Raw genomic sequence first — 24151 nt, forward strand, 5'->3', positions numbered from 1 at the left:
AAAAACAAAAAAAAAAAATCAGATATGTAAACTGTGAGTTAGCAGAAAATTTTCCGTTATCCTTAAACTTTTTTTCTTTGTCCATACTTTTGAATGTTTAGGGTTAGGGAGTTAAAATACAAGGTAAGGAATGGAATAAAATGAATGGTTAGAAATACATGTTACAATATGCATATTAATGGTTTTCTGTGTGTGTGTGTGTGTGTGTTAGGATTAGACACAATGAAGGACACATTCTAATCATGTATTGCATTTTGGAGATGTGAATGTCGATCATTTAGGGTTGGGTTCCTTTGGCAACTTATGAGGTACCCACATTTTGCACAATGCAACCATCTGGTTTTTGTGATAGTATGAAGTTTTGAGAGTGGAACTAGAGCAATCCATGGGAAAAAGAAATGTATGCTAAGAAGTATTCATGGTGCATTTGTATACATTTTCTTCACTGTGATAGTGGAGTCCATTTAAAATGTACCACTGCAGGCAGTTTCATAGACATATGCAGTCCTAACAATCAGTAGTACAATCTCAGTGCACAAATCTTTTTGTCTGACCACACATCCTTTCATCCTGAAATATCAAACATAATGATGACTTATTCAATCTACTAAATCCAAAGGAACCAGCTTTTATTGCAACAGGGACTCTAATATGGCCAATATTTTCTTCATGGCTACACTGGTTAGTCTTTTAATGTCCTTCTGCCTCTGTCGGTCATGTTAAGATTACATGCAGGAGACAGATGTAGCTTGGTAAGGCTGTTTAGATAAATATTTAAGTTTGAAATCTGACAAACGAGCTGCACTCCAGCATACAGAGAGCTGAAAGCTGCAGATGACAGGTGGGGATACTTTTTGTCTGAAGCAGCAGAAATTATACGGTATCTTTCTGTGACTGCCAGGTGTGACTGTTCTCACTTTCTGCTCAGGCTTCTTTTCCTCTTTGCAGGTTTTCACCTTTAAATGCTGCTTAAATCAGTGAAAGATTTTTTTCTATTTCTTTGAGTGAGGTAGAAAGGGCTGGAAAAAAGAGCTCAGTCTGCATGAGCCAGCTTTCTGTCTGTGTTTGGATGGGGAAAGGGCAGGTATGAGTAGTATCATAATGATTTGGTTTCTGTTCTAGGTCTGTTGAAACATGCTCTGTCTGGGGAAGTATTTTAAAACCTGCCTGGCAATCGTGTCTGGTCTGGATCATCAGCCCAGTCAGAGCGAGGGAGGTGGAACAGGAGAAGAACCACCTGGGTAACCTCAGCCTGCCCTCTGAACACAACCAACAGATCCAACAGAAGAAAATGTAGAGTGAGGAGACAGCTCCATCATTTTAGTTTGAGTTTGTTTTTTACTTTACATTACAAAACATTATATTATTCAATTATATAAAATTCTCTCAAACTAAATAAACACATCTTTCGATTGATGTTCTGTCTGTTTTCAGTCTTTAATTCTGAAATAAGAAAGAACCACAGTTCTCAGTTATCTTCATCTTTGTGTGAGTCTGCTGCTGCGGGGGCCAAACAGCTGTGCAGTGTGGGGCAGCAGTCCATGGCCCCGCATGTTTTCTATCTATAGTGGAATTTATATGAGGGGTTACAAGCACATGAATGGGTCCCAGTGTGTTGGTTCCATTTTTACGTCACCTCATCAGCGCGCATGAGAAACACTTGTTAACACCCGGACACACAATATTTCAAAGTGAGCCGAGAGGACAGACACAACTTTAAAACTACAGCAGGTGAAGGGAATAACCTTTTGTTCCAATGCAATGTTCTGCTTGGAAACCTTCAGTCCCAGCACTCATGTGGATTCTTCTGACCACCCACTTAAACATTGTTGCAGACCAAACCTTTCTATTAAACTTGCTGGAGAGTTTAAAGTAGACAGGAATCATGTTAATTTAGAAATACAGCATAAGGCAAGGTTCTGATACTTTTTATGATCACTCAAAACATTGTTTTGCATGAAGATTTCACCAGAGGGTGAAAATGCTGATCAGACTTTGGACTCAGATATAAGAGTTGGTGGATTAACACCACAGACAACTTGTCCTTGCTCCTTATGAGTGTATGTATTTAATTTAAGCGTCAAACATGGGCATCTAAGATTTTAAAGTGAAGCAGTCATCCTAGTAAGTAAGTAAGTAAATGTTTATTTATATAGCACCTTTCAACATAAAATCACAAAGTGCTTAACAATACGATAAAACACTAATTTTTTTTTTAAAAACACATCCTATTGGGAAGGAGAATGGCAGAACATAACTGTAATAGCTGTGGAGGAAAAAGCTTTGAATGAACCATTTATTTAGTCTGAATATGTCAAACAGCAACACTGTCTTATTTTAGTGTTCATATATATGTGTGTGTGTGTGTGCATGTGTTGAGTGTTTGTATACTTTCTCCATATAGATGTAGCTTAAAAATTATGAATTGTAATTTATTTTTACTAAAAACTACAACATTTTGGAACTATGAGACTTTCTGAATGAAAACCTGGTCAAGGAGCTCAAATGAAATCATTGTGGGGGAAAATTCCCTGTGAATGAACTTTAAGTGAGAGGAGGCTTAATGTTTAACCTAGAAAATGTGTGGCGCACTGTTGTTTAGTCAGACATCAAATATGAATGTCAATGACAGAGGGGAGGAAATGCTGAACTTCTACTTACGATGTATTTCTGTAGGATAAGAGTAAGAAAAATTTGGCAATTTAACTTTTTTGTTTTAGCTTTTCTTTAGCAACCTTTTCTAACTATCGAGGAGTCTGCTGTGAGTTTGGGTTGGCATTCATTTCAGAATCAGTTGTTCATTTCAACTATTCACCTGTTCTGCATGACTATCTTTAAACCAATACATAAACTATTAATAGTAAATTCTTTAAGTCACATGCAGATTTTCTATATTAGCAGCTGTTTGATAGATTTGATGATATAGTAAATGTCATAAGGAACTGAGCATTTCATGAGTCAACATCAAGATTTCCTGCAAAGGAGACATAAAACACTAAACTGTGAAATTTACTCCACAAACTACACTGCTACATCACCATATGCAACATAATCTCATTGCTGAAATATTATACAGGATGAAACAGAAAAGAATGGAATAAAACACCACACAGTGGGATAAAATCTTTCTTCACATATATTTTATAACATTTTGAAGTACATTTTAGAAATAGAAGCTACAGTTTATAAAACCTTTCCAGCAGAAATCATTGATGGGCCAGCATCAGCCTTTATTTCTCTAGCAGACAGGTCTATTTTCTATATGAAAAAAAAAGAAAAAATATAAAAATAAAACAAAAATAAAACAAAAGAGAAACTATATCGCTACATTATTTTGTCCTGCGCTACCTTAAATTCCCATGAAAGCACCAGCTGTCTGCGTCTCTTGTCTTTTATAAAATATAAATTATTGAAAAATATTCAAATATTGTGAACTAAATACAATAAAAATGAATCTCATGAAAAAAAATACAGAGACATTATAAAATATACACAAAAAGAACATCCAAAAACAATAAGGCTTTCCTTCTGAATCCATTCTGAGATATACGTATGCCACAAAATATTGGTCTGACATTTATACACAAGTCCTGCAGTAGACTGTGGTTTCCCACATTTAACAGTAAATTTTCCTGACAACAATGTTGGAAATGTGAATTATTTTAGAAATACAATGTTTTCTTTTCTTCAGAAGCCACAGTAACATATTGACTTTTTGTTTGGAGGAAAAAAAAAAAAAAAAACTGTCATTACTGAGAATGGGTAAAGCTAAAAACACTGATGTCAACTAAAGTATTTTAAAAAAAAAGAAAAGTGTTGAACAACACAGAAACTAATGAACATACAGTGCAGCTTATCACCAGTTCACTTCTTTAAGGTCCAATTCTCTCCCTTGGATAAACATAATATTGATGCTTTTTACCAGTAAAACATTGTGAACATACAGCATCTGTTTTCTGCACTCAGTGGGAAACTCAAATCAGCAAAGACTCTGTCCTGAAGCTGTGTGCTTTCCAATATATTAAGAAAAAAAAAAAAAGATAGACGATAACATTTTCCAAATACGTGAGAGATTTCTGGTCCCTGTCTTCTAACACTGTGGATACCCGAAACACCGTGGCCAAAGACCTCACATGGGCTTTGGTTATTATTCCTGCTTTGTCTCTTGCTTATTTGTGGAATCTGGGTCTCAATAAAGCATTATGAAATACAATCTGTACAAATAGACATCTGCAAAAGCTATTTTCATCCATATGGGTAACATTCAGCCACTGTAAACAATAACATTGTATTCTAAGATAATATTCAACTTTGGCATTTCCCAGTGTAACAGCGACTGTTCCCACTGCTGGGAGGAAACTGCTGCCAATTTGCTTAAACGTAACCAGTGAATTGTTATGCATGTGCTCTGAGCAGACAGCATGAATAACGGTGGCATCACACTGACTCGGACACACAAACTTAAAACTGAATCATCTAACAACAGTCCTACCATTTTAAGCTAGCCGACTTGCATCCTCTCTGTCCACTGCTATCCACTTTCCATCACAATTTTCCTTTCTGTCACATTCATCGATACCAACCAGCTTCCATTCATCTCCCCGATCAACATTTTCCTACTGCCTATCCCTTTTTCTTACATCACACCATCACGCTACACTGCAGCTGCTTCCTTCTGGCCAAAATGCACTGCCTAACAGACAAAAATTAAACTGACATTTGACATTATTTGGATTTTGTAAAAATCCCTCCCTCTGCTAAATAACTTGGAATTTTACAGGACAAACAAACGGATCTATTTAAACACATCTAATGCAACGCTAACATGGACAGTGACCTGACAATTTATTCACCTAATTAGCACATTTAAACAACTTTTCTTACCAAAGACTCCTGAAATTCCCCACATAGATTGTCTACAGTTAGCTAATACTGGTGGTATATGCAAAAATGCATTAGTTTCAGTCACAATATGCGTCTCTGACAAGGTGGCAAACATATACATAAAGGAGAAAGCGTCAGTTTCAAAAGCAACGGCTACTTTCAATTGTCTTGCAGACACTCTGGGTATGAGTAATCTCCAACAGGTCCTTGCACCCTGCAAAGCACAGGGCCAGTGTCTATAGTGTTGTCTGATAACAAATCAGCACAATTCAGTTAAAGGCTCCTTGAGATCAGAAAGGTCTTACTTGGCATTTAATGTTTGATTCTTTTTTCAAACCCTCATAGACAAAAAAAAAAAAAAGAAAAAAACAAAAAAAAACAAACAAACAAAAAAAAACTCTTCAATTATCGGCCTGGCAGGCTTACACTGGGTCCTTACAATCAATATAATACTGGCACAAGCATATGGTCCTTAAATAAATTCTTAATTACACCTTTTTTGGGGTCCTAGCTAAAACACTCTTTTTGCCTGAGAAAAACAGTAAGCATGTGTGTAAATATGATATAATAGCCTTCCTCAGTTCAATTTTTTTACAGTTTAGCAACTGTTTTTCTCAGCAGAATCATTTTATTATCTCTTTCTCGGTTCTCTAACACTTGTGTGTCTCGGTGCTTTTTTCTCATCTGACTTTGCTACGTAGAACAGAACCTGAACTCTACCCGATAACGCCTCACCTGCCTCGAGCTGCTTAAAACCACCAGTATACATCACACACACACACGCACACATGCATTCTCTCTCTCTCTCACACACACACACATCTCAAATGCAATGGGGTATGACTACAGGTTTTTGACTTCTGCCCTCCTCTTAAAATATGGTCTGAGAGACAGGAGCTCAAATTGACATAGACCATAGTCAGTCATTAGAAACATTTTGGTCCCCCCCAAAAAAAGACAGTTTACCAACTCTATCAAACAGTTAAGACCACTTTATGAGCCTCAGTCCGTGTGGCTCCTTAACTTTTGTCCTCATTTCTTCTTGCCATCTGTGAGTTCACTCATCCGTGTCAGGCTTTACATCCAACATCGCATGCAGCTCCTCGGGTGTGTAGCCCAGCAGGCTTTTCAAGTCACAGACAAAGCGGTAGACGTAGCGTTTCCCAGACGTCTTGTGGATGATATTCTTGTCATAGTAGTAACGAAGGCCACGGCTCAGTTTCTCATAATTCATCTTGGGCTTGTTTTTTCTTTTGCCCCACCTCCGAGCAACCTGCAACAGCACAGGGAATAGGCATGTCAGCATAAGATTAGCAGCTATTTATGCAAATAATGCAGAATTGGCTAAAACATCCTACTTAAAAACCTCAGCAGAGCCAGACACAACAGGCGACTGTCTTTTAAAAGAAAACATCTTGTTCATCTGGCCAGCTATTTAGGACCTCCCATCTCGTGTGTCAGTGACCAGCAGGGTCACGACCTCTCACCTCATCTGGGTCAGAAAGCTTGAACTCCCAGCCATCCCCTGTCCAGCTGATGAAGGACTGGCAAGACTTGTCGGTCAGCAACTCCAAAAGAAACTGCCACAGCTGGATGGGACCACTGCCTGCACAGCAGATGGAAGGAGACAAGGTGTTCATTTGAGTCTCTTACACCGAGATTGATGCTTAAGCAGACACATTTCTCTGAGATAAGTGGGAGTCATGACCAAGTGGACTCAATTTTGGAGAGCAATCTGGAGTTCTTAAGGTTTTAAAGTTCGATTTTATGGATGAAAATGCTCTGCATCAATACAAATAAATGCTAAATGCAACCCACGTTATTTTTGGGGGGTGGTATCTAACTAAATTACAACTGGAGATGTTTTAGAGCAATGCAAAATATGCTAATGCACTGCAAGAGATATTTGACTTCATACCGCAGCAGCATGTACTCATTCTGTACATGAAACTGCTGAATATTCATGCCAATTATTCATTTAGATCTGAAGAGGGACAAAGTAAACCTTCTAATCTGGGTCAGGCTGAAGAACAGCAGTAGAACTAAGTGTCCTCCTCAATACAACTGTCTCATTCATCAAGTATTCCCTTTTCTGCCAGTTGCACTGTACTGTATGTGAATCTTGTCTGAGTTCCTTACTGATGAAATCACTATTTTAAAATAAGCTGTACTGCCTTTGGGCTTCTATATCACATCTATTTGACTTCAAGTCAGACCGTATGTGTTTCAGGGGGAGAGAACCTTCAAAGTCATCTATTATGATACAATAGGATGCATTTTTCAAGACTATAGACTAACATAATAGATAATAACCCAGAAAAGCCTAATTTGAAAACTAATGTAAGACTTTATAACAGCTCAAGGAAAAAGGAGAGAAAGCAGAACAAAGACAACCAAAAAAGGCTGGTTTTGTCTGTGAACTAGATTCAGAGTGCTTCACTTTGATGGTGTGGTTTCTCTGCATATACACGAACCCACCCACTTTTTGAGGCTCGCATGTTGAAATCACACCTGCCTATGCAGCACACCGCCTCAGCAAAACGGGCTGAGCAAAAGTCATCTCTCTCGAGTGCCTAAGAAAACCAAATGTACCCTTACACAATGCAAACAAAAGCTTTCAGGGAAACAGACGTGTGGGCTGAAGACTTGAAAAATGGCATTTCAGAGACCTCTCTGACTCCTGCTAGGATTGGAGAAGGTACATGACAGCAGTCAGGCCGGGTCTGGAAAATAAGAGTCTCTGCAACACAGCATCTCTTTCAGACTGAAAGCTTTGACTCGCATTCCAAAAGTCTGCCGCTGTTAACAGGCGGCCCACACAAGGGTGATACGAACCCCCTGTGCTCTCACACCAAAATGCAGGCGACCCTCTTACAAAAAAATGAAGGGGGGGGGGGTTCCAAAAATATGTTTTCCAAAAATCTTCGTGCACAATGGGCCTCATTGAAAGAGCATACAGTGTGGCAAAAGGGCTCAATGTCACAGCAGCATTAAGTGCACACTAAACCAGTCTTGAGCATTTCCATCTTTAGCATGAACCCTGGGAGCTGACTGAACCTATTAAGTATTTTACACGATGCATGGCATGATTGATCACCTTTATTTATGGAATATCTTGCTGCAATGCAAATAAAATCCTTCTGTTAGCATTTTAAGATGTGTGAGATTGAGAAGTGAGAAAGACAAGTATGATCATACTGATTGAGGGTTGAACAGGTTAAGAAGCTGCCTGGTTACTGCAGACAGAGGTGTAAATGGTAAATTATCACAGGAAACCACAGAGATGACAACTGAAGCCCTACTTATCTCTTTGCAGCCTTATCTAGCTCCCTGTCCTCGCTACAAGTGTCACCTGTCATGCTGTGACTGGAACAGGAAGCCGAGCAGAGCAACCTGTCAAGCTCTCATAAATATTATTTTGAAGTTAATTTAAGCTTGTTTCTTCTTCTTTTTTTTTTAATTTTATTATTTGTTTATAATAAGGTTGGTTTTTGCTCTTGGTCCCCTTTGCTTCCTATACTCCCACACATGCGCACATGGTTGTGCATACACATGCAAACACTAAATGCTTCCATCTTTGAAGGACTTTACTCTCTTCAGGTCACTCTTTAAAGTACCGAAGACCTGAGGCTGTTGGAGATTTTTCTCTTATGGAAAGAAATTGAGAAGTTTTACCAATATTTATTAAGAAGGCTTTTTTAAAGAGCTAAGGAGAGCTTTTCTCCTCAATTAGAAAACACCATGCAGCGGACTTAAAACACTTGTTTTGAAGCTTTAGCCTGTTGTCATGACCAATACGTGCATGTCAGCCTTCCAGACAAATAAGTGTGCAAATGAGCAGGAAGAGTACATTACTAAACACTTGTGTTTGAAAGTTCGCACAAACAAGACAGAAGCTGTAACAATATGGGAATATGGCCGATTAAAAACTCTGATTTATCATCAAGTTAACCGAGCTGCAGGCAGAACTACAGCCTTTGAGGGTTCTAGAGAGGCTTTAGGCTGTTTCCCTCTTCATTATTTGATTACAAACACATAATGACATCTTTCTAACGTTATTAGAAATGAATGACTCATTGTTCAACAAGTGGCTTGTGGACTAATGACCACAGAGATGACCACTTAAGTCGCGCATACCAACTTTGGCTCAGTCTAATGAGATCTGACGTATACATCGTTTGTGATTTTGAAAAATATGCTCGGACTTCCCCTTTTTTAAATGCTAGCAATTATGTAGCCTTGTGACTATAATTTAAATAAGACTGAAAAAGTCCCAAAGACTTGCAGGTTCTGCAGTGACTGCTCAGCTCTCTTTACAATCCAGTGTTCTATATATGAATATAGTGTTTAACATTGATAAGACGCTTATGCAATGAAACAGAAATGTGTATAAAACTAGCATTTGTGGCTAAGTGTTGACATCCAAGTAAGTAGTTATAAGTAGCAACAGCAGCTTCTTTCAAACCAAAAACCATAGATGCTAAAATGGTGCATTTGCTTCAGAAGCTGCAAATATCTCCACATCTTAGTGAACTTAAAAAAAAAACATATATAAACCATCTTTATGAGCGTGTGTATGAGTGCAAAGGTGCCTTATGAGATGAAGAGATAACTTTGTTCTGGTGCTACACGCAGGGGCAGGCATAATTTCAATGTTTCACCAGCGTTGCTAGGACGACCTGGAAAAAATAGGCTGAGATGCGGGCTGCAGATAAAGACGTAGCTGAAAAGTGAAGACAGAGCAAGAGAGATAGAGAGAAAATAAGAACAAAAGCAAAAAAAAAAAAAAAAAAAAAAAAAAAAAGACATGAACAAAATCTGTTGTGCTTCCTGTGATGTGCATAACTTGGGCAGCTTGGGTAAAGTTTTTTTTTGTTTGTCTAAAAGTGGTGCATTACAGAGCACTCCCACATGTGGGGCTTTTTGTAGAGCATCAAGTGTGTTGCAGCTGTTTACTTAAGTGATGGAAATTATATGTAGAAAATAAATGAATGTTTCATTAAAAGTTTGATAATAAAATGGAGAATCTACCATAAATATAGTCATTTTAAACACCAATAATATTCTCATTCACTGTGTTTTACTTTGGCATTTTTTTAATACCATCTGCTTCAATAGTGAAGTAAATGCTGAGGCATTTATCAAGGAATGTATAAATTTGTACCTGTGTATCCTGCCAATGCTGCCGCTGGGATGACGGGTTTATCTTTGCTGAGGTCTGAGCGCTCCCTCACATAGTCTTTGAAGGTGCCTTTGGGTTTGTGGCCATGCAAGGCAGTGGGGTAGTCTTCTGAGTCAAAGCTGTCATATGAAGGTACCCGCTGCAGGCTGCTGAATGAGGACTGACTGCTCCATGATTGGGTCAATCGGTCACAGCTCTCAAAGCTATCAATGCTTTCAAAGGAGTCCTGCCCACCAAGCTTACCTGAGAGGCAAGAAAAAGAGACAGAACAGAAAAATTGTTACTGATATGGAATCACTGTGGTTAAAACTCTTAATACAGTCTTATTTCAGACCATGCCTGACCACCTTAAGATGATTTAAGAGATGTTCTTAAGTCTTGAACCATCCCTCACTTCTTTATATATTGCTAGGAAAACAACCTTCAGTTCACCAATAAATGAAGTGTGCAAACATATGTGGAAATACAGAATAGAAAAGCAAAAACAGAGGTTGCACAATGCTATCAACCTTGAAAGTAAATATTTGGTGACCACCTTTATTTTTCAAAGCAATATAAACCCTGTTAAGCACAATTTCTTTTGGTCCAGTTTTTTTTTTTTTTAATGACATTACAAAGCTCTTCTTTGGGAGTTTGCTGCCTTTTGATCCATTTTCTGTTAAGATGACCTCACACTGCTGCAAGAACATTAAGGTCCAGGCTCTGGGGAGGGTTCAGCACTCCATAAGACCAGTTTCCAGAGATTTTCAGTCCAATTCTTGTGTCATTTAACATACCTCTTCTTTCCCTGTTTTCCTTCCTTAAGAGTGGCTTGTTGGCAGCCACCTTTCCATGGAGATAATTTCTGATGAGGCTTTGGTGAACATTTGTTCCCATTTCTTAAGTACATAACCTCAGATAGTTTTTTGGGGGTTTTTTTGTGCTCCACTTGTCCAATCATATAATGTTTTTCAGCAAATAGGTCTTTGGGAATAATCAAGTCAAACTGTTATCTTTGGCTTTTTTTTATAAATGCAACTTAAAAAAAACTAGAAACAAATGTATTTACCAAAAGCTGCTAGTAAAAAAAAAGTACCTAAAAATACCTTGAGTTAGGAGTGTTTTTTTACACTGTAATGATTCATAGTTTAGAATTTAGTAGCTTTACAAACAGAGGCACATATGAAAATGTGCAGGTGAAAGGACTAGACTGAACACAGGTGGAAAAAGCAGCCAATGCCCAAAGAAAAACTGGAAGTTCTTAAAAAAAAAAATCATGGACAATTATAGACCAAGACCACTTTAAAAGATTACAAGAAAGTCTGACTTGGAAGGAGGAGATGGCTTCGGGAGTCTTGGATTACAGTAAAGGCAAAGAATTGTATGAAACTTTTGAGATATTTTACAGAAGAACAATTTTAATTAATATTAATCTAAAAAAAGCAAATACATTATCAGTAAATATATTCTCCCTCACTATGCTATATTCTTATGTGCTGTGCTCCTCTCTTTACTTCACACCTCATTTCACTTTTACAACCACCATTTGGATTTTATTCTAAATGGAAGACTATCACACAAATTGTCTTGTTATTTTTGGCCCCGGGAAAGATAAGCAGAGTCTTTGAATGGTAAGTCATTAACAAATGAAAGATAATGCATGTGCCTCCACTGATGCTGAAATCTTCAGCTGGCAAAATTGAAGCCACATGTGGATATCAGTTGTGCTACAAAGTACTTTCCCACGTCGGGAAAGCTCAACACAATGCTCAAAAGCTTGGTATGCTTGTTGCATGATGATTTGACCTTAAATCTTGCAGGCAAATGCTCAAAGCGCTTGAAGGAGCTTTGACTGGCGTTCATGGCACATGCTATCATTTATACAGCTGGGGATTTGTGAGAAGAAAAGCCTTGCTTTACGACTACGAATGTAAACCATGCTGCTAATTCATCTATAAACTATCACCAGGGAGAGAAAACAAGCCTGTGTATTCACAAAAGCAAACAGTTTCATGAGAAAACCCCATGTTCTGTAACTAAGGATGACACCTCTATCTCCTTACCCAGAATGTAGGGGTTGAGTCGAGGAAAGGAGGCCAACAAAAACAAGTAAAAAAAAAAAAGCTTTCTTTAAGGTTACACCACTTGAACTGCTTTACATAAGGGACAGGCGGTAAGAAGAGAACACATTGTGGCTTTGGTTCGTGTATCACTCTGACAAAAACAATAGCATTTTCTTTTTTTCCCCAACCCTGTCTAGATTGTGTGAGGCGGGTTTGTTTGAACCACAAACCAACCAAGAGGCCCTGCTTTTCTTCTCTTCTAATACGTGCACACTGATGTGGCATGACAAGATTCTGGTAGCTTCAGCACAAACACATGCAGGCAGACGCCCACAGACACCTTTAACGTTTATATGCGCACACACAAACTTACGCATGCACTTGTGGATGTTTTCTTCAAAAGACCAATCTAAACAAAAAGCTGAGGATAAAATAAATGCAGCACAATTCGCACCACAAATCTCAACTATTCTCATTGCGTGTAGTACATGTGAACCCCTCACCTCTGCTGAGGCGTCCCACACACATGTTGTCAGGGGAGACCACCTCCTGCTTCACGGAGAAGTAGTCGCCCTGCATGGCATTCAGGGCCGTGTCTCGTAGGATGACGGCGGGATACTCGCTCTCGTACTTGAGCGTGAGCAGCTCCTCCGAGCTGATAGGATGGAGAGTCTGGTAGGACTCCGTGATGAAACCGGGCTCCGAGTACTCGGAAGGAGGGACACACTGAGCATGTTCATAGCCTGGAGACACAAAAGGAAATTAGTCTGGATAGAAAGCAGAAAAGGAAAGCAAGGAGCAAAGCAGAAGATGAAGATCAATCTGAGAAGAGTGGAGTCATTATCCCTCTTGGGCTGAGCTGCTGTTCAAATGTTCAGGTTGTGAATAGTCCACAAAAAAAAAATAGCAATAAGTTAACAATATGAATCTTGCAGATTTTAAGCAAGATTATAGATTAGAAAGGTGATTATTTCCTATGACGTTTGGCCAGCTTAAACGTACAGCTGCAAAATGGACTAAAGATCAATATCCAGAATATAAATGCAAAAATAGAAAGAGCATGTTTCTAACAGTAAATCTCCTTTTCATTTACTGGCTCACTCTCTGCAGCATACATCTTTGGCTCTTAGACAGCATGACTTAGGAGGAATGTGATGAGTACTTACTGACAAAATAGTCTGAGGTATAGCGGGATTCCTGGAAATTGGAGGTCAGTCCATTGATGGGGTAATGCTTTGTATCCTCTTCATGAAAAATGGATAAAGAGTGAGCGTCAGTGACCTCATCATTGATTTCTTTTTTCTTTTTTTTTTTTTTGTATCATGTAACTCCATCCAGCATTATCAAAAATTAATGACCTGAGCCAAATTGTGTTTTCCTGTTTGGCTCCTGTTACTAAAGTAAATGCCAACAAGGTCCTCAAGTAGAATAAGCAGAAATTAAATATCAGCAACGCGTCATGAGTGTTTTCTTCTGTCATTTAGCAGAGAATTAAAGAAATTGATATTTTAACCTCTAGTCTATTAAATTATCTTAATTAAGTTTCAATGGCCTTACCTTTCTGTAGCATTTCTAAATGCTCCCAAAGGATGTCACCCACAAAGTCAGGTGCCAAGTCCAGGAAGCGCTCTTTCCCCATCGCACACAGGCTGGCTCCATTCATGCCGAATTTGTCAAAGTCAACATTCTTCAGACTGAACTCGTTCACTGTCCATGTTAGCCACTCAGCCACATGGTTTTCTGTCCACTGTCTGGGATCTGAAAGCATTAGAGTCTGTGGTCGGTATATGTTCTGTCAAACGTTGGAGAGGATTTTACTGCTTGTGCACATTTATGCAGACACTTATCTCAACCTGTGACTGATACATGACAGACATGGAGTCTCTAGTGAGGCGCTTACAGCAAACTGTCACGCAGTAAGCAGGAAAATAGACGGAGGACGAGGGGAATGTAAACTGCAGTGGTAATGAAAAGCTAAAAAACCGTAGCTGTCTGTTTAAGTACGATTACATGTTGATGCCAGCAATCGTGCTGCTTGTAAACAGCATCATGCTGCTGTGCAGTTTGTCTGGAAGTCAAAGCTGCCTTGACTTAAATGTGCATACTGTGATATATGGAATAACTGGACATCTCTTGGTTTTCAGTCTCACTGAGAAATGCCTTCACTGTAAGCTCTGAATTAGGTTGTGATGTGAAAGAATGTCTGCCCCTGGCATGTGACGCATCGAGGTAGTTTTGCAGGCTCGTGTTTAACTGGTGAAATTTGATTTCCTCAATGGAAATGTTAACAGGGACTAATGAGACTACAAGCAGCTGACAGTTCTTACCTTTGGGAATACCCAGCCGCTGCTGTTCCTTTGTGAAGCCACTGAAAGTGGCCTTCAGAGCCTGGGACATCATCTCTTTACTCCCCGGAGTCAGCAGGGGGACATCTCCGCACTCCGGATCTGCCAAACACAAATCACAAATAGAAATTATAATTTCATTTGGAGTATTATCAACACATTTCATTTTAGATGTGAATAACTGATATGCTGATATAACATCCTGCTGTAATTCTAATTGGCATCCCAAGCCACTGCAGCACATCATGTATTGTATTTCATGCTGATAAACCTTATAAGATGGAAAATTGAATTGAGAGTGAGAGGAGGTGAGACATAGAGGCTTGTGAATGTGGCACAAAAACAAACACACACAGAAATCCACACATTTACAGCTATCGTGATCAACAACATGGTGCAACAATTACACTCTGTCTAGACAACCACTGTCTCCACATCAGAAACAATCTACCAATCTATCTTCGGATCAGAGAGATTTTTATGCTAATTTTGTGTCATTTGTTGTCTAAAGTCTCTGACATCAACAGCATCCTTTGCTAAATCCAACTCACCTGGCTTTAAAGCAGACATGAGTGTTTATTTACAAACACTTTAAACGTTGCCCTCCCTCATACCCCAGCTTCCTGGGTGGGAGAGCAACGCCTGCTGCCCATCAGTGACACTACGACCCCTGCTAGCCCTCCTACCACGATGCCCCGACACAGTGGGCCTACTGTCACAAGACCAAGCATGAGGAGGGGGGGGTGGTTGGGGCAGACATTCTGACAGGTCAAGGGTCGAGGGATGAGGTGATGATGTCACTGCGGCTTGCTGGCGGGTGGCTTGGAAAGCTGCGGAGGGGGGGCTGTCTCAAGGGTCTCAATCGCACACTAGGTCACTGTTTTCTGCTGGCTGCCAGTGGGCACCCAGTGGGGAACAGAGCTCCCTTTGAAGGCTTTAAACGGTGCCTGATGACTCGCACTCACTTAATTAGATCGACCAGGCTGCAAAAGTGTGGGAGAAGGGAAATAGGCCCCTAAAGGCAAGGATTGCTAAACAACTTGAGAAATACACAACCAAGCCCTTTAGAGTTTTAAATAACATGCATGTTTTTAATCATTCAGTCCCTGCTTGAAGTTGATTACAATTTTAAAATGTAATATATCTTGCAGAATAAACTTGTAACATGAAAAATTTACAGCTTGAATATTCGACAGAAGCATGTCCTCTGTAACTGAACTGTCTTGACTACGTTTATAGTTAAAATCACAATAGGCTTGCCCTGAAATCAATTTAGTAACAGCCCCCCCCCCCCCTCCCTCTCCTCAGGGTACTGCCATTCGTCGAACCCAGATGTCCTGGCATCTCCAGCGGCTGGTGGTTTTATCTGCAAGCAGTACACTGGGGCAACATTTAGTTCATGCTTGTTTTCACCATTCACTGACGTCTCGACCTTGTCTGGAATGCACAGCAGCTGTCCCTCCTTCGTAACCAATGTCTGTCTGACTGTTTGCAAAATTAGGTCTCCCACTTTCTCTTTTTTCTGTCTTCACCCCCCCCCCCCCCCCGCCGCCTTGAAGAAAGAAGCCTCACAACAGACCCTGAGACAGAAGGCAGACAAGAGCTCTTTGCTTCTTCATGTGATTCAATTAGACCTGTAATAATATATTGGTCTCCAGTACACTGGTAAACAAACAGAAAGTTAGCCATTCTAGTCAGAAGAGTAGTTGAGAATAAACATTTTTGTTAACAGTTTCACATGAGACCTTAATTAATTACTGTCAGACAGGCCCCACACATCAAAATGTGACATGAGCCAGCCGTCTGTGTTCAGCTGCACCTGACCGCCTGTTAAGTTTTGCTTTTTACTGAGCTCACTTTTCTTTTAAGCCATACCGGTAGTGCAGAAATGTTCATGTTGCAAACGGCTGCAAACTGAATGGGACCAGGGCTCAGACAGTCTGTGCTTTGATGTCATGGTAGAGGCAAAATGTGCCCGTTTGTTTAAGCTGGATCGAATGGAGTTTGCCTGCACTTTCGAAGCGTTTACGCCCCTCCTTCCCCATTGCTTTTATCAACCCCAGCATGCGCTTGCATACACAGACATGAAACCCACTTTAGCACTAAATCCTCCATCAAAGACACTCATAACCATAACGCATGAGAACTAACATCAGGCACTCTAAAGAGAAATATGTTAGCCATGATTACAGGCCAAATTAAAACGTGAAACACAACTTTCGTTAATTCTTTTGTTTTTGTTTTGAATTACTTGTTTGTTCAGCTTAAAATGAGTTTGAAGTGGCTTTTCTTATTTTTTTTTTTTAAGTTGTTTTTGATGTTTGGATTGTTAGGTGACAGCAAAATTGCATGTCAAGAAAATATACTGTGTTCTTTATTTAGTGTGTCATACGCATGCACATTGCTTTCTTGCATTTCAATGGGTCAAGCTGAAATCTTAAAAATACAAATCAAAGAAAAAGGCAGCGTTGAAAGGCAAACTCTAAATGTAAAAGCAAAGTGGTAATAAAGCAGCCTCCACAGTGAGTGAGCCATGTGAACGTTATCTGTGGCAGTGCTAATGTACAATGTGCATCCATTAGCGAGAGAGCCGAGCCTGGTTCTAGACGATCTCTAGTAAATGATGAAGTCCTGATACGATTTCAATGCCTGCGAGTCCCATTAGATGCAGAATGGTCAGCATGCACTGAGAGTTAAAACATCCACAAGTCATCACTTTCCACATTAGATGGTGCTGGTCCGTCCACAAAATGAGTCCCATCCACTTAGCCTGAGAAATGTGGGATAGGGTGTAAATCAAAGGCAAGATTATGGTGTTCACATTTTCCAACATGGCTCAGATTAAAAAAAGAAAAGATAAAAAGAGAGTCTGCAATGGAAATTATTAAACGAAGGCTGTTTCTTTTAATAATGCAGAGCAAATGTGTGTCTATTCTAAGAATCACAGATGAAGGGAGACAGATGTGGTATATGAATCTCTTTTACTGATATGAGTAGTGGGTAAGCTGCTGAGTGTGGGGATTATATTTGCTTGACACATAAACACACACACATGCATGCAAAGTAAATTAGCAGCCACCTTTGCCTGCACGACAGAGCGTGGGCGTGAAATTGGGATTCTTGTGGCTGGGGCCAAAGTCCACTGGGCTGTAGCAGGCCACGGTAGGGCTGAGGAAGATAGCAAGGGAGCATCTTGGGTGGGTGAGGGGTGGTGAGTCACCAGCCTGTAATCTGAGCCCTATCATAGGACAAGGGAACCAGGGGTGGGCAAAAAGAAAGAGAGCAAAGGGAGACAAATGAATGGGAGGTTTCATAAAGCTCCTTCTCTTCTCCTCGTCTCTCGAGTGACATCACAGTGGGATCAGTGCCATCTCCCAGCCTCTGGCGGAGGCTCAGTTCATTCATAAAGCCTGGACTGCTGCCTCCACTCTAAATGATGCAATGATACAAGCAGAGCAGGCAACCAGACCCAACAAATAAGGGACAATATGCTTTCTATCATGCAACTGAGCTAAAAATAGTCCTACAGAGTTAACAAGTGGATGCATGCTGGCGTGAGAAAAAGAGTGGACTGTGATAGAAGCGAATGAAGCCTCTAAAAAGTCATAAGCATTGAAACTGTGGCAATTAATGTTTCCCATTCTGTGACCTTCTGTAGCTGAGCATAAAGTGGGTTTTCTATAAATAAGTAAAAAGTGAGCATTTCCTGTGGCTAAGTTGCAACCTCCTGTGGGACTGAGGTGAGTTGTGGGTTCAGGTGAGGGTCATTTTCATGGCCAGTACTAACACCTTTCTGATGATCTCTGCGTGCACACAGGAACATATCAGCAATGTCACAACTAGGTGCAGGGAGAAGGAGGTCTTGGTAACCAGCCAAGAGCTTCTAATTTTCTCTTAAAGGCAGACCAGAGCTGACAGTGGCGGCTGAGAGAGCCTTTGATGGAGATCCATATCTGGAGCCCTGGTCTGGGAACGCAAGGTCATAAACCCAACCAGCATGAAGGGGGTCCATTCAGTGCCACAGGGTTATAAAGTGGCTACTGAGGGCTACAGTGGAGCAAGAGGAGGAGGACTGGGTGGCAGTCTGGTTTTAAGAGGGCTTCTTGTTCAGTCGACCACGCTATTTAGATTCCCTTCTCATTGCCAAAGACTGGGAATAGAACTGTAGGCGAGGTCATGAAGCAAGACCAGAACTAGACCCCAGCAAGCTCCAAAGCAGGACAATGTTGGGTTGAAGCAATCCAACGGAAAACCAGGAAAATCCCACCATCACAGGCACCAGTGCTGAAACACTAGTTTTATTCTAAGATCCTAGCCACTGGCTTCTGGCTGCCCTCCTGAAACACAAGCCTGTGGTGGTGTAAAGCAGCTGTATGGGACGGGACCACTACTGCTGACATCTGTCTTTGGCCATGAAAGCAGAGTTGCCCCAGACTATCACTACCACAGACACACTGGCTACTGAAGCAGACGATAAGTCAGACTAATACCCCATAGCTGCCTTTCTGTCTTTCTCCCTTCCACTCCCTCCATCACTGAAATCATATTAGCTTATAATGTGAAAGTGCATTAACTCCTGTGTTTATGCCAAAGTTACAACATTTGATTTGACATAGTGTTTGGAATGATCCACATCATCAGCAACAGAAGCTAAACATATCTTTGCAAAAGGCTTGACGGAAATATTTAGATTTCCAGAAGACCGAGACAAGGTGCTTTGAGCAAGATTTGGCTCCGCTTTTAAAATTTAACTGCCTTCAAGCTTTGTTGTTCTGTGATCTGCAGCAGTGCAAAAAAGCCTTGCTTTTAGGTATGCCTCAAGTATTTATGATTGAGCAACAGTAATGTACTTATCACAAAAATGGATTGCACAACTCTGAAGTTCTCCATTACTCTGAAGGAAGAAGAATAGAAATTATGAAACAGGCCAACAAAATTCTGGAGAAAGTAGGTGGTGCAAACTTTTGCTGTATCCAGGATAACTGCCCCAAACTTGACATTCCCCACCCGTAGCTTCCACCCCTGTTATAAACAGACATGGGATGCTCTGGGGGAATTGTTTAGGCATTAAACCAAACACACAGCATATCTGACAAACAGTTTACTCTCCCTGCTGCATTTTTTCCACAAAACATGGCGCATGCCCCATATTTTGTCCAAACTGATACATTCCACAACCAGGTTCCTGATACAAGTGTGAATGATGTGGGACAGTATGTAGCCACACACTCACACCCACTGATGGATGCCTTGCAACCATTCTTTGGTGCAACACAACGCATGTAAGTCTTGTAATGGCTGCTTCCAATTACACATAATTCATATATAGAGACTGCTGCGTGTTTGAAGGCAAGCGATGTGTAACAGATGGATTCTTGATAAATAAATTCCCACCACACCGCAGTGTTTTCATGTTACGTGCCTCGCATTCCACCTCTGTTTTACAATTGCTAATGTGCTTCTCACAGCTTTCTTGTTTTCCTCTAATGTGACCAAAAATGACTTGTGGTCCAAGTGGCAAACTGGTTTCAGCTCTGGATGATGAATCGCCCTTCTATTTTAAGCTCAGTGTCGCCTCTGTGGCTAATAGGAGTATCTAACTTCTGGCATCTGGCCGCATCTCGCTTCCTCTATCTTATTACGACGTGTATGTTTGGCTGATTTCACTGATTAACAGTTGAAAACCAAGAGTTGATAATTTAGAAAGTTGCATTTTAGCGTTTTGCAAGATGAGATGGAAGTGATTTCTAAAACATGAGGACATCATTGCAGTTATGTAAAACTCAAACTGTCTTCTCTCTATCTACCCCTAACCCTTAAAGACAAACTCACACAGATAAGCACACACAGACAGATTGTGACTCATTTCTTCAAAGAATGACTGGACTTCAGGGGATATCGTGCCGCTTCGCTTGACAATGTGACTGGTCATGATGAAAGCAATGACCATATCTTGTAAAATTCCTCTTGCTGACTCATAATTAGCTCAGTAGTAGCTTGTAACACATGCATGAAAGCAAATGCAAGATTTAAGGCAGCAGACAGAGTGACGCCAATGAAAATTCATGTGAAGACAAGTGATACTGCTTTATAGATACAATTAATCTAAAATTAATCTAAGGATTTTGTAACTGAAAAGTTTTTACTGTGTTTGGACATTTTAGCATTGATCAAATACAGATTTAGAAGTCAAAAGGGGTCAGAGTGTGGTTTTTATTTTTTGCAACATCAACAACGGCCTAAATATCCGATTGAGAGACTGAAACCTAGATCATCATGAGTATAACACAGCCACACCGACACACTCCTCTCTATCTTTTTTTTTTTTTTGTGCAACAAACCAGTTAATACACAATCAGTGAAACACACACAACCTGCACTTTGCTGTGCAGCAAAAGAGAAAATCAGGAAATCTGAAGCCTACCCTGAACAAAGTGAGTGACATGGCCTTGCTGTGGACAGCTGATAATCTCTGTTTTAGAACGGGTGGAATTGTTCTCAAAGCAAGCATGTTTCTATTCTAACCCCATTTCCATGTCATTACAGGAAACAGAGCTTCTAAATGTGGAGCCATATGACAGAAACAACAGTGCATAAGGGTGAAAAAATTTAGAAAAGCCCTCAAAATGACGCTGAGATGCGTGGGCAGTTGTGGAAGCTTTTAGGGGCAGTGTCAAACCATTTAGGGACAGTCAGACTGATAATATAGGGAGGGCCGAAAGGCATGTGGCAAAAGAAACCAGTAAGCAAGGTAAACAGACACATAGTCGGACAGCCAGCGGCGTGTGGTTTACCAGGCGTCTAGCCCCATGACTCAGGGATTACAAGTTAGGAATGAATGGAGATGGGACAAAGTGCAATTACCAGGAACTCACCATATACCACATCAAGGAGTCATGAGAAAGGCCCATGTGGCCAACAGAAAGACATGGAAACGGAGAGAGAAAGGGAAAGGAGGGGGAGCAACACTTGTGTGAGTGAGTGGGTGAATGACTGAGGAGTTATCTGTTACAAAACAATGCTTGTTAGGGCTTTATTTCCTCAGCCAAGGATTACATTTTCCTTTGATTTGGTTGTTGGTTTTTTTGCAGAATGTGAGTAAAATGAGTCTCAAGAGAAGCAGCTGCAAAAGGAAGCCCTACATTTTGATCATCATTTAAGAATATTTATTGCCATCATATCGACCACACCCCTGCAGTTACTCGGCCCTTCTCACAGCATATGTTTAGTTTTTAGCAAACTGCCGTATGTGGTGCTAACACGCCTTACTTTATGACTAAGCTTTATAAGTGAAGATTAAGGCGTGTAGTCACCAGGGAAGCATTCAGAGAGGACCCACGCAGTATTATGGTTTCACGTTTATATGGGCAACAGAGCAGATGACAGGCTCAGTGAAGGAGCAATGAATGAAGCGCTGACTAAATGAGGGGATAGCCCATTTCACGTAACAAACCAGCATTGCTGCACAGCACGGGAAGTGCAGAAAGTCATGGTCGTTGTGGAAGAAAAAGAAATCACAGACCTCCACTTCAGTCTGTTGACAAAACCAACCAGAACAGAGAGACCTATTATAAAAGCTGATATCTGGATGTACTCATTAAGTTTTGATCTCACAAACAAGATTGTCCCAAGTTTGACACAGCAGACATCAGAGGAAAAAAGACTACCCTTTAGCTCCACTTGGCGAAATTCATCAACAGACCACATCAAGAGACCCAAACAGTGTTTGCACAGCTGCCAGCTTGCCGTGTGCACTCAAACATTGGCATATATTACACTGTGCTACTGAAGTAGTGCTGACACAAATACAACACAGCTAAAACCCAAAACTTATGTAATTCCCTCTGTCCTGACGCATCCACAAAGCACCAACATGAAAAGTTCCACAGAAAAACAAGATTCGAGTCTTTGTGAGACTAATTCATGTAGCATGGCCTGTATGTGCTTGTAGTTTGCTGTATGTGTTAGACATGGATGTAGAGGCCATATAAGGCTTCTCTGCAGATGCATCAGAAATGCCAGTTACAACAAACTGCAGCATTTTGATCAGATAAAAACAAGCCTCCCTTCAAGCTCCTTCAAGCTCCCATGCGTGCCACCCAGCAGGGCATGCTCACAAACATTCCTGTCAGTCACTGAACCCCGACTGTCAGGCATGACAAAACAGAGAAATGAAGTGAAAGAGGGACAAATAGCTCAAGTCTAAAAGACACTTGTGCTATAAATGATTGACATGTCTGTTGAGTATCAAATCCACAACTGGATGAATCTTTGCTTGACTGCGCATTGCCACCCTGTAAACCTTACAGACTTGTCTCTGTGGAGCTGAGTTTTGTTATGGCTACGTTATGCTTTCAAATGTGAGCTACCACAATCTGGATGGCCGTGAAATAAGTGTGCTGTGCCAGGAATTGCCTACTGTAACACAAAGCAGAGGAATAAGGGCTCGGCGGAACATTAGAAGCTCTGTTTGGTCTCACCTCTGACCCCGGCAGAGTGTTACCGCTTTGAAAGAAATTACCTCAGCTGGAGAGTGAGGACAGGCATCGAGTAAGCTGACACTGGCTTCACTTCTGTCTCAAAAAACAAACAAACAAAATAGTAAGGTGGGCTGGAAACTGCTTAAGCTTGTTCATGGGGGTGTGCATGCATGTACAGTATGCTATGTGGAAGCAGGCGTTTTAGAGTGGAGGGAAAAAAAAAACAAAAAAAAAACAGCTGTTCTTCCCATAGTTCCATGAAGAGTTGAACAGGCACTGGGAAAGCTGCTTCGGACATATGCAATCTGCCTTTAAACGATCTCTTTTAGTAATTTGTAAGCAAAGAGCTCGTTATAAGCTTTGCACGCCTGGGGCTCTGATATGTCATATTTGGATTAGCAACAGCCTTGAACACTGGTAAAACATGTATCCTGTAAACATAGCAATGCCAAGTAACCACAACAGTATGTGTATTCAAAATAGAGCTGGAGAAAAGTTTGTGAGGAGTTGTGAACTGCTCCTTGGCAGGCTTAGCGTGACCCGAGTGCACCCAAGTGAGCACAAGTAGGACCAAGCATTGTGAAATGGTTTTGCAAGATAGTGCTACGCTCTGGCAACATTTGTTGCAGCTGTCAGCACATTTTGTGAGCTTGTGAGGTGTATATGTATGAAGCTATGCTCTGCAGGTATTGACAGCAGGGAGAAGCTGGTTAATGTGGTGAGTCATAGCCCCTTAGTGGGTCAACACTTGCAATTAGTATAAAATTTCCATGATGCATCAATGCAGCTCCACTAACAGGCTCAAAACCACCTGAGCAGCAAACGCACAGGGGGATTAGTTCAATTTAAAACAAGCAAAATGCAAATCATCCAAACATGCTACCATGTGTAACTAAACTTTGTGTAGAAAATGAGAAGTGAAACCATACAGAGGTTTAAACTCTACACACAATTACAGCTCATAGTTGTGGCCTTCCCTGTAACTACTTTGTACTGGAGCAGGCCAAGAGTTCCAGGCAGCAGAGTTGGAGAGGCAAGCCTCAGCAGTGCAGATTCATCACCTCAGCCTGCCTCCCCTTCCCTCTGGAAAGTCAGTTTCAGAAGCTGAGGAGGAGTAAGAGTAGGACTGGGAGTAGGATGAAGAGGGGGAAATGAAGAGGAAAGGAGAGGGAGGCAGAGGGGAGTTGTTGGGCACCGTTCCCCCCAACCCTCCACACC

At 40.8% G+C, this 24151-nt stretch overlaps 1 protein-coding gene across 4 annotated transcripts in view; it reads right to left on the reverse strand.

Moving 5' to 3' along the window:
- Positions 1 to 3125: 3125 nt before the first annotated feature.
- The window catches only part of ets1 (v-ets avian erythroblastosis virus E26 oncogene homolog 1), a 38072-nt gene continuing 17046 nt past the window's right edge, over positions 3126 to 24151 (reverse strand). For 2 of the 4 annotated variants that reach the window (XM_041994984.1, XM_041994985.1), the window contains 8 exons: positions 17533 to 17691; positions 14436 to 14555; positions 13666 to 13866; positions 13275 to 13352; positions 12612 to 12851; positions 10049 to 10309; positions 6372 to 6490; positions 3126 to 6157 (listed from right to left, as the gene is read on the reverse strand). In XM_041994984.1, coding sequence (XP_041850918.1) covers positions 5942 to 6157; positions 6372 to 6490; positions 10049 to 10309; positions 12612 to 12851; positions 13275 to 13352; positions 13666 to 13866; positions 14436 to 14555; positions 17533 to 17691 — 1394 coding nt within the window. In that variant the 3' untranslated portion in view covers positions 3126 to 5941. The remainder of the gene's footprint in view (positions 6158 to 6371; positions 6491 to 10048; positions 10310 to 12611; positions 12852 to 13274; positions 13353 to 13665; positions 13867 to 14435; positions 14556 to 17532; positions 17692 to 24151) is intronic. The other 2 variants (XM_041994986.1, XM_041994987.1) reach the window with 1 other exon arrangement.

This window comes from Melanotaenia boesemani, chromosome 9 (genome assembly GCF_017639745.1).
Source record: "Melanotaenia boesemani isolate fMelBoe1 chromosome 9, fMelBoe1.pri, whole genome shotgun sequence".
Taxonomy (NCBI): domain Eukaryota; kingdom Metazoa; phylum Chordata; class Actinopteri; order Atheriniformes; family Melanotaeniidae; genus Melanotaenia; species Melanotaenia boesemani.